Raw genomic sequence first — 11,758 nt, forward strand, 5'->3', positions numbered from 1 at the left:
CTTCCTTCCTCCCTTCCTTCCTCCCTTCCTCCCTTCCTTCCTCCCTTCCTTCCTGCCTGCCTGCCTGCCTGCCTGCCTGCCTGCCTGCCTGCCTTCCTCCCTCCCTCCCTTCCTTCCTCTCTTCCTTCCTTCCTTTCTCTCTTCCTTTCTCTCTTCCTCCTGACTTCTCTATCTTCTAATGTCAGATAAAGTGTTGAAAAATATATCTTCTTGTTCCTATTATATAAATACATTCTGATAAAGATGCCCCTGCTCCTTTGTTAGTCTTGTCTTTTATCCTATTTATTATATAGACAGAAGAAGCCTTCAAAGTCATCTTATACTTCCTATGTTCAAAACAGGGGTCAGCTGTGTCTAGGCCAGTAGTGACAAATGCTTATTTAACTTTTTCTTACAGCCTCCAATGGCAGAGTCATAGCAAGATGTTCCAGCACTTCTTTCTTCCTGCCTTTAAAATGTTTTTCTCAGTGTCTAATTTGAAACTTCCTTGTTGTGTCTGCAGCTTGTTGATGTTCACCACAGTCATGAGAATGGATTATATCCTTCCTGCTCACTTGATTTATCAGGTCCCACTCAATCATTTCCCTAGTTTGTTCAATTATCCCCCACAGATCACAAAACTAGTAGATATTTGCTTTGCTCTGGATTAGCTCTAATTAGAGTTTACTTCTTTTCTGAAGTGTGAAGCTCCAAACTGGAGACCTTTTTCTCATGCCTTAGCAATCCTGAGTAAGGCAGTAAAATTACTTTATGTGGTTTTGCATCTGGAAATTATGTTTACCTTTTTCACAATAGCATGACATTACTGAATTGTATTCAGTATAGTGCATATAAAGCCAGCAGGAAATAACCTTCTTGTGCAAATCCAACATACACAAATAGACTGCCCTCAGCCCTAAAGCAGGGAATGACTGCAGCTTGGGAGGGCTTCTAAGCCAAATAGCATGGAATTGCCTTACATCCAGTACCATGCGGTGAACTGTAGCTGTGAAAACACTTGTGTGGCCTTTATAGAGAGAGTGTGAGACAGATTGCTAAACGTATAACAAGGAATTATCTAAAACAATTTGTACACCATTCTTGAGATGAGACATGTTTCTGTGGCTACAGATGGATAATCCTGCTTTTTGTCAAATTCAGTAGCTGTTGTGTAAAATTTGACAACCATGGTCTTCCCCTAAAGTGTGTGGGAGAAAGACAGCTCCCCATTCCTTAATTCAGGTTAAACAAGCTACTGCAGAGCAGGTAGAGCAAACAGTATATAGGTAACTTCTGCCATTTTTTGAAGAGTTTAATCCCACACAGTTGTTGGTTTTATGTTTCCCAGCTAATGATATCTTTATCCACAGCATTATTTATGTACTTAAAATTCAGTGGAGAAATGCTTTCCTAGATGAGGACTAGAAAGGTCAGAATTTGCAGAATTACGCATCTAACTACCCTTTTTTAAAAAAATAATTATGTTCCACACACAATTTTAAATGCTACTTGGGTCTTTTACACATCTGTTCATGCTGTGAAGGACTCTAAGCAAAAAAGTGAGTATGCAAACCAGAAATGTGTTTTATGCCACCTAAATGCCAAGAATCTAAAGTTAGTACCTCAATTTTCTGTCTCCTGGGAAGTTCCAAGAGAATGAATTCATATTTCATTTTTCAGGAACATAGTTTATCATCTCACTATTTTATTAAAGTATCCTTATATACAATGTCCAGAAATTTCAAACTGATGAAAAGGACACGGTTTAAAGAGAGAAAATAAGTCTCAATCATATCACTAAAGTTGATTTAAATGTCATCAACAGAAAAGGATCTAAAGGTTCCTTCCATTAATTTGAATACTTTCTCTTGTATTCATGCATTTTTCCTTTTTATAATTAAATATGTTTTTCTACATCGAGTGGTGAAGGCAATTCACTGTTCCTTAGTCAGTCCAGTGGGAAGATAACTGCAGTATGGGTAGGCCATTCATGCAGAAAATATCTATACTACAGACTATTGTGTAGCAATTTAGAATCTACATAAACCAACACATCCTCCTAATCCCTATAGACCTAGTGTTTGTACATCCTTCCCCTTGATACTTGTCAAGCTTGTTAGTATTCCAGTGATATGTCAGAATGGCATAATGCCTTGGCTACCTGGCCCAATTTATATTTTTTTCTTTTTCACCTTATTCAATCCAGCTGTGGAGTTAGCTACACTGAAACAACATGTGCTTGTGTAATGGCTCGCTGATTATTATGTTTATTAAAGATTAAAATAGAAAGGAGGATATATTAATGCAGTCACCATCAAATTTGAAACATCATGTTGCTGCAGATATTTCTATGGTTTTCTAAGCTGAATTGTAAAATTGTTTCTAATACTGACCTATTAGGCCTATATATCTGCTGCTTGCTGATATCATCAATAATTTAGCATCGCTGATATCCAAGATAATATATCATATTTTCTTCTTGTTCAAAACTATGCTTGCTTTCAGACTTATGTCTATGTATTGTTCTTTTTCCCCAGGTAATGCATTTGTGGTGAGCCTAGCTTTGGCTGATTTGGTGGTGGCTTTGTATCCATACCCACTGGTACTCTTAGCTATTTTCCACAATGGATGGACTTTGGGTGAAATGCACTGTAAAGTGAGTGGCTTTGTGATGGGACTAAGTGTAATAGGCTCTATTTTCAACATCACTGCAATTGCAATAAACCGATATTGCTATATATGTCATAGTTTTGTCTATGACAAAGTGTTCAGCTTTTGGAACACAATGCTGTATGTCTGCTTAGTCTGGGTATTAACAGTAATTGCAACTGTGCCAAATTTTTTTGTTGGCTCTTTAAAGTATGATCCACGCATTTATTCATGCACATTTGTTCAGACCGCAAGCTCCTACTATACAATAGCTGTGGTGGTAATTCACTTCATCGTCCCTATCACCATTGTGAGCTTCTGCTACCTTCGAATTTGGGTTTTAGTGCTTCAAGTTAGAAGACGAGTCAAGTCAGAAACAAAGCCAAGACTGAAGCCAAGTGACTTCAGAAACTTTCTTACCATGTTTGTGGTTTTTGTGATTTTTGCCTTTTGCTGGGCACCTCTAAACTTCATTGGAATGGCTGTAGCTATTGATCCTATGGAAATGGCACCAAAAGTTCCTGAATGGTTATTCATTGTAAGTTATTTCATGGCCTATTTCAACAGCTGCCTTAATGCAATAATATACGGACTTCTAAATCAGAATTTTCGGAATGAATACAAACGAATTTTAATGTCCCTGTGGATGCCAAGGCTTTTCTTCCAGGACACATCCAAAGGAGGAACTGATGGTCAGAAGAGCAAGCCTTCTCCTGCTTTAAACAACAATGACCAAATGAAAACTGATACCCTGTAAATGTGTAATAGTCCATGCAAGAGTTTGTCATAGAGAAACCCAAGAGTATAGTTGTAAAGTTTTGGTCATTCTTGCATACTTTGGGGGGCTTTTCATTTGGATGGTACTTTGTGACCGGAATGCTGTCTTCTGGATAAAGCACATTGTTCTCAAATCATGATTTATACAAGATATCAATTGAAAATGCATTTTGGAATTAAAGCAGCAGGTGAGAGCAAGCTGTTTTAGTTGAGAGCTGAATTCTGCTCCCAGACATATGAATGAGGCATATTTTTTTACTTCAGTGGGAGTTCTGCATTCTTTATGGAAGATCGGGATTCAATTCTTAGAAGGTATAGTGAAAGAAGGTACTTGTCTATAGGCACAGCAGATCATCAAGGCCGTGGAATGATAAATTCCTCCCTCCTGTATCTCAAAAAGAGGCTGAAGAAGATACTCTATTTTCCACACATAGGCCAAACATCATGTTTCTGTGCATGTACTGGTGGCAATAGTAGTATCTTTTAATCAAACTTGTAAGTTGGAAAGAAAAATATTTGTGTAAAAGCAAATATTAACATTAGAGCCTTTCCTCACAGCTTGTTCGTACTTGCATACACTGAGACTGGGAATACAGTGTATTTACACTGTTCATCTTTCGTGGTGGATTTTATGGCAGATAATATAATACAAATGGTTCATTTCTTACACATTTACTTTATTCAATATTCTTCCTTTAGAAAGGATTGAATTTTCATTGCACACAGTTTATTTACCTAAATATATACATTCAAAGTAATTTGATGCACTTTAACACATCTTACACATTTGCAACAGGCTGGAAATTATGGCATATAGAATCATAGAATGTTTTGGGTTGGAAGGGATGTTCAAGATCACATAGTTCCACCCCCCTGCCATGGACAGGGACACCTTCCACTAGCCCAGGTTGCCCAAAGCCCCGTCCAACCTGGCCTTGAACAATTCCAGGGAGGAGGCAGCCACAAATTCTCTGGGCAACCTGTGCCAGTGTCTCCCCGCCCTCACAGTGAAGAACGGATTCCTTATGTCTAATCTAAATCTACTCCCTGTCAGTTTAAAAACAATACCCTTCATCCTATCCCTACACTCCCTGGTAAATAGCCCCTCCCCATCTTTCCTGCAGCCCCCTTTAAGTACTGGAAGGCCGCTCTAAGTTCTCCCTGGAGCCTTCTCTTCTCCAGGCTGAACACCCCCAACTCTCTCAGCCTGTCCTCACAGGGGAGGTGCTCCAGCCCTCTGGTTATCTTCATGACCGCCTCTGGACCTGCTCGAGCCGGTCCATGTCTTTCTTACACCAGGGACCCTAGAACTGAACAAAATACTTGAACGTAATAATGCATTGTTCAAAGAAAGCAGTGTTCCAAAATTTGATCCTTCCTCACAAATGGTGGAAAATGTTTGGAACAGTGTTAAATTATTACGTGTGGATTCTACCACCACAACATTTCCTGAATGGGATCCTGCTCTGCATGGTGTCTGCAAAGCTAAAGGAGCTATTTCGTGTGCCAGGTACTTCTACTTGTTGAGTCTTGATGTATGGACAATAACTCATTCCTGTTAAAGTAAGTTTTTATACCATGTATTACCACAAAGCATAGCATTTGAATTGACCTAGAAACCAATCAAATTCATAAAATTTAAATTTACCCAGAAATCAATCAAATACATGGAATTTATATTCATTTAGATGACTAAATGCAGCTCTTGCATGGTGAAATCTCTTCATGTAGCAATATTTTATTTTTCCATATAGTAACATATCCATCTACCTAGATCAAAAGCCTTAAATTAATTTTGTCCCTTCTCTTATTATAAATTCAAAGTATTTTTCCCCCTCAATTTACATTTGAAGAAAAAATTATAAATGCAATTTAAAATGTAACTAACCATCAAGATAGTTGATACAGTTATAACATGATTTTAAAGAATAGTCAGGACGAACATATCAACTCTGTACAGATTTATGCATCTTTGAGGAAATGATTATTTCTCTTATACAAAAGTATTTATACCAACATATCAGATATAAACATTTCAAGAAGGAGGAATAAAGTCAGGTAGACCCTCTGTGCTTTGCACAAGGTAATTAGTGAAGACAAAACTAGAGCCTTGGGGACAAAGTCTGTTTCCAGAAAATCTGGAGTGATTTCAAGCATTTAATGTTACTTTCATGAAGAAATGTTGTATTTTCTGTTTATTAAAAGAAATAAATGTATTCTAGAATTGTCCTTACAAGTCTCATTAGAAAACAGCTTACCCTCACATAGATGGGTGAAGATCACCTGTAAATTCTATTTCAGTAAAGAGGGACGTGGAGGCGTGGTAAAGTCTAAATGAGACTGATGTGATGCATTAGCCTTATCCTGCCTCTCTGAGCAAGTGAAAATTTAATTCTCAAGGAAGAATTAAAACTAAAGATTCAGACCTATTACTGTTGACTTCAGTGAGATCAGCTTTTCACACTAAATTATTGACCTAATAGAATAATTCTGCCTGGCTCATTATCAGGGGCAGAAATGCACTTCTGTCTCCACTTCTTCCTTTAAGAACACATTTAGATAAAAATGATTATTTTTATTTCCCAATTGTATTTTTAAAGAACTGCACAAGTCTGGGAATTTGTCGATGAATAAATATCTATGGAAGATTGTATATATTTCTTAATATGTATATAATACAGTTTGGGTCATCAGAACATTTTCTTGCATTTAAAGGCATTTACATATTTAATGGAAAATGTGAGAGACTATTTTCAGTCATGTAAAATGTTCATGTTCAGTCATGTTGCTATTTTAACTGGATCTTGCACATGTGATTTATTATTATAGACCACATCCTCGAGGATCATATATATCAATATATATCGTATATATCAATATCTATATATATCATATATATCAATATTTTGACTCAATTTATAATGAGCATGCAAAGAGACCACTATGGTTGACAGTTGTAAAACACATAACTAATTCCTGTTCATTGTCTTGTTAGTAACACCTCCAGCTGTAGTGAGAAAAAAATTACTAAAGACATTTTTGAAATCTATATTTTAATAAATATTTTTGTGACATAAATTTACTCTGGGGTAAGAATCACATTAAATGCATTGTCAAAAAATGAATACTCTGAATTTAACAACTGGAGTTGGAGGTTGAAACCACAAAAAATGTCACCCACTGTGTGTCCCACTGGACCTGGTCACAGAGGTGGGACTGTCACATTCACTAACTGTAGAGACTTTTGTGGTCAGCCTGGAGGGCTGTAGTCCTTGGGGATAGCTGGGAAGTTCCTATGGAGTGTTGTTGGTGTCCACTCACAGAACAAGTTAACCTCATGTCATTGTGAAGGCAAAACTTCAAGAAACTTTTCTTTGTGAGAATAAAGAAGAGCTGGCCACAGTAATGGCATTTAAAAAATATTTTATGTCTGAAATACATACCAACTGATTTTACTTGTCTGTAAACTTACTGAGGTTCCCTTTTACCTAGTCATTTGATAAAATCAATTAAATGCATGCCAACTGATACTATAGGCAATCATAAGTAAAGTCCATTGATGCCATCTGTGTTTTTTTAATTACAAACTCATGAACAATGAGGTTTTGTCCTTAGAAAAGAAAAAAGAAAACAAAAAACCCCTGTGAAAGCAAGTCTTGTGACCATACATTTAAATTGCTTCACAAAGAAATCTTGTGGCAAATCACCTGTTTGCATGTATTTAGTGTAAATGTAACCATTTCATCCCAGAAAACAAATTCAAAAGGCTTTGCAAAAATTAAAAAAAACAAAAAATGATCTAGTCTTGTTCTAAGGCATAAGATACTCTACTGTAGAAACACACATTTTGCCATTCCTAAAAGTCCCCATAAGACACTGAAGACACACATAGAATAGTGAGCTCCCTAACACCCTTAGGTGCATCCCACCTGGTCCCATGGACTTGTGTATGGACAAGACGCCTAAGTGATCCCTAAAACTTTCTTCCTCTACTGTAGGTCCTCCTACAGATCCTGCTAGAAGGTTCAGGGACCTGGGATGCCTGAAGACAAGCCTTCCCAGTGAAAACTGAGACAAAACCCCCACACTGCGTACCTAAGTCTTTTCTTTGTATCTTCCCAGTAGGTTCCCTGTCCTACTGACAAATGGGGCCCCACGGTCCTTACCCTTCTTTTTAATACCAAGGTATTTACGGAGACCTTCCTTGTTGCCCTTCACCTTGGTCACTCCAGACCTTTAGGTACTGTGTGAAGGAAATTATTGCACAGATTCAATTCCAGCCTCTATGCTCCAGTGTCTGAAGAAGCCTTTCCCTTTCCACCCCCATTTGCTGTAGTCTGACACTGTGACTGGGAGAAGTAGGTGCTGTTTTGTGTGACTGCATATAGTGAGAAAGGTTTAGCTGGCACAGACTAATCTTGATGAACCAAATTGAATGTAGAGCCCAGTAGGAGAGGGACTGTATTGGCGAGTCATCTAATATTCTTTGACAATGACATTTTGATAAAATGCTACAGCATGTTGAGAAGTAAATCTCTTTGTGAAGGAATCAATCAATCAATCAATCAAAAAGAAAGATCAGGGTTTGGGACTTTTTTCCTTTTATATTTCAGTAGCAATCCTAAAAGACATTGAAAATGCTAGGATCTTATTCTGCACTTTTCATTACTCTCAAGCAGTGCTTCAGTGAAAGCCCATTTCATCAGTCTGGTTCAAGCAATTGTGTGTCTCTTAATGTTAAACCATCCTTGTCAAAAGTACTTAGCCAGAGTAACTGCAGCAACCTGTTTTCTATTTCCTTTGTCATTCACTTTGTTTAAAAGGTAATGAACCAGAAATATTTATATGAAGTATATGTAATATATAATTTTAAAAATATAAGCCAGAAGTTTCCATGCTGTAATGTATTCACCAATCCCACGTGCCTTAGCTTATATATGATAATCCATAAAGCCAAGATCTAGCGATCCCAATGCTTTCCAAACAGTAAGCTCTGATTTGGTCTTTAATCAACTGCAGCCTTTTTGTCATGCTTCAATTGTTATGCCATTAGAAATCAATGCAAATTTTGTGTTCATGGGGCTAGATTCCTGCATCGGTTAATTGGTTTTACTCTACCACTTTACACAATAGCACAGTAGGATATAGAAATTTCAAGTGGCATTACACCAAACATAGTGCACCAAAAGATTTTTTTCTCTTTGCCCTGAAGTGGCACTAAACTTAAATTGGGTGTCACTGCAAAACCATGAAAGCCTGTTCTGCTGCTAAATTTCAAAGAAATTTAGTCTTTTATAATATTTTATATAATTAGTAGATATGAACTCTAGATATCAAAAAGCTACTGCAATGATTGATCTGGATACTCTTGGGCTATTGGCTAAAATGCTCAGCTTCCAGCTGGAAATAACAAAAATTGAATACAATGGTTCTAATACCCTTCTCTGGTATATATCATAAATTGATATGGCATTCAAGTCATCTATATTAAAGCACATTCTGCATATGGAGATTTTTCCAAATTTGTTTATGTGGAGAACAATTTAAAAATAACAAGACCAACATGACAATGTCCCAGATATGGAGACCACCTTTCAAATGGAAAGGAACTGGGTGGCCTCAAGTACCATTTCTTTGGAGACAAAATATACAGATCCTGGAGTTTTATGTTCCATCTCACTCTCCAGCTGTTTTTTCAAAAAAATACACTTGCTTGTTGAACAATTTATGACATTATCTTAACTTTTCTTATGCAAAAAAAGAATTTGCATGGATTGAACTGAAACCTATGAATAAAAAAAAAAAAATCAATGTGTTACCAATGCATTTAGTTCTGCGTCCCCCCTACTCTACCCCAGAGGATCAGGGCTTTGTTAAAAGGCTTTCATCCCATGTTCTTTTCAGCCTTACAGATCCTCTCTTATGTGTTCATTTTCTTGGACCTAGGAAGGGATTTTACAGTAAATTTTAATGTGGGTGTCTCAGCTAAATCGTATCAGAAACAGTGAGCTCTTTTTCACAGTTTGTTAATAAATGGCATTTGAAGTTACAGAAATCACCAAAGAACATGAATGCAAATCATGATCCACTCTGTCTGTCTTCAGTCCAGTATGCAGCAGACAGGACAATATGCAAGAAACAGGGAATTTTTGTTGCTCATAAATAATATGTCTTTGTTGCTCATATTCCTTCCAGAAAGGCTCTCTCTAGTGAAAAGGGTTGTTAGATGTCTCATGATTTTTATTTGTGGCATTTGAATAAAAATCATAAAAGGTATCTCTACGGATAGATAATTCAGTCCATGGTATGTGATTCTCCTAGACGTTGCACACCATGCACATGAGATTACTTGCATACACTGAATAATCTCCAGAGCATAACAAGTGCTACACGGCTTGCTGAAAATGCAATCCAGGTAAGCAAATTTTCTGACTTTGCTGTTTTTCATTGATCTCTACAGATTTGCTGACACTACAAATCATGCTGTCTTAGAGAGCGGAGATCCAAGTAAAAGGTCAAATTATACCAGCTATGAGGATGAATTTGTTGTGAGCTACTGTGAGATAAATGGTCAAATGAACCACATATTTCTGCTCCTCAGAGTAATGAGACTAGTTTCGGAAATGGCCTCTGTTTCCATCACATTTACAAATATAGGCACTCTGCAGTCTCTGATGAATGACTCACACCTTCCTCTGGGTGACAGGCAGATGTCTACAAAACCAGGCTGCTCAGAAAATGGATAAGCAAGCTCAGGATTCCTCAATGACTATGTCAGCAATATTTACTGTGCTCCTGCTCTAGTGCTGCCACTAACATTTGTATCACGAGACTGGATGCTAAAGAAAACAATTAACTCTCCTGAGAGTAGTGATAGGATCAGAAGTGTTAGAAACAATCCGAATAAAATGGGAGTATTTTGCTTCTTTTTTTCTCCTAGATGATATTTCTTAGAAGTATTTTGAATGAGATGCCCTATAGTTTAATGACACAAAGCTAAAATATGACGTGTGTTTTTCTTGGTTCCGTGGAAAAATCAAATTAGAGAGTATTGGTCTGATGTCTTACAAGTACAATTATTCCCCAATTAAACAAGACCTCCTCCTAACCAAGGCAAGGAAAAGAAGCCAGCACTTCTGCTGTCTTTCAGTTCCATCTTCTTAGATTTGCTCCACTGAGGTCTTGGGCTCTGGAACCACCCAAACCCTAAGGGTACTCCATAATCTCAGCATTTACAGGCCATGCTGAAGCAGCTGATGAGAGGACAGTGGATCCACAATGATTCAGGGGAACTTGAATATTTTTAAGGAGCTGTGCTCCCAACAGTCCTGTACTGCCCATGCATGTGGGTGAAGGAAGACCCAGTGCACAGAGCTGCTGTAAGAGTTTGGTATGGTGACAGCATATACATAAGGATAGCTAATAAATATCAGCTACAGATATATGTGAACATCACAGAATTACAGAATCATTCAGGTTGGAAAAGACCCTTGGGATCATCGAGTCCAACCATCAGCCCTACTCTACAAAGTTCTCCCCTGCACCACTTCCCCCAACATCTCATCTAAACGACCCTTAAACACATCCAGGGATGGTGACCCCACCCCCTCCCTGGGCAGCCTATTCCACTGTCTGACCACTCTTGGTGAAAAATTTTGTCCTAATGTCCAGTCTAAACCTCCCCTGTTGCAGATTAAAGCCATTCCGTCTTGTTCTACCCCTAAATACCTGTGAGATGAGACCAGCACCAACCTCTCTGCAGTGTCCTTTCAGGTAGTTGTAGAGAGTGATGAGGTCTCCCCTCAGCCTTCTCCTCCTCAAACTGAACAGTCCCAGCTCCCTCAATCTCTCCTCACAGGGTTTGTTCTCCAGGCCCTTCACCAGCTTCGTTGTCCTCCTCTGCACTCGCTCCAGCACCTCGATATACATACAATACCATAGATAAACATGCGAGCCCTTTACAGTCGTTATGCTGTAAAAGACTCAGCACAAGCAGGATGGGATTATAAACTGTTATTTACCCAGTTGCAAAACCACCGTGAGCCTTTAGGAGGGATGCAATTAAGAAATTACAACATACTAACTCTTTTTAAAGGTCTGATATTTGATCTTCAACTTGTCTCATAAAGTGGGAAAATTTAACTTGAAATTTCCCATTCCATCCTGTAATCCTGTTTTCTCAAATTTAGGATAAAATTATCACTTCCATTGGTGGAAATGGGATAAAGGGATGAACTGTTCTGTAACACAAATGACATTTTATCCTATTTTATCTCTAAACAAAAGCACATGGAAATAATTTTTTTTTTTTTTTTCTGCTGGAAACACAAAGACACCAAAGTACATTTGGAGT

The 11,758-nt window shown here is 37.8% G+C and overlaps 1 protein-coding gene across 1 annotated transcript in view; it reads left to right on the plus strand.

Moving 5' to 3' along the window:
• Positions 1 to 3,526, plus strand: part of MTNR1B (melatonin receptor 1B) — a 10,666-nt gene extending 7,140 nt beyond the window's left edge. Inside the window, exon 2 of the mRNA XM_026849038.1 lies at positions 2,517 to 3,526. Coding sequence (XP_026704839.1) covers positions 2,624 to 3,385 — 762 coding nt within the window. The 5' untranslated portion in view covers positions 2,517 to 2,623 and the 3' untranslated portion in view covers positions 3,386 to 3,526. The remainder of the gene's footprint in view (positions 1 to 2,516) is intronic.
• Positions 3,527 to 11,758: the final 8,232 nt, after the last annotated feature.

This window comes from Athene cunicularia, assembly GCF_003259725.1.
Source record: "Athene cunicularia isolate RWA chromosome 1 unlocalized genomic scaffold, athCun1 chr1_part1, whole genome shotgun sequence".
Classification (NCBI taxonomy): domain Eukaryota; kingdom Metazoa; phylum Chordata; class Aves; order Strigiformes; family Strigidae; genus Athene; species Athene cunicularia.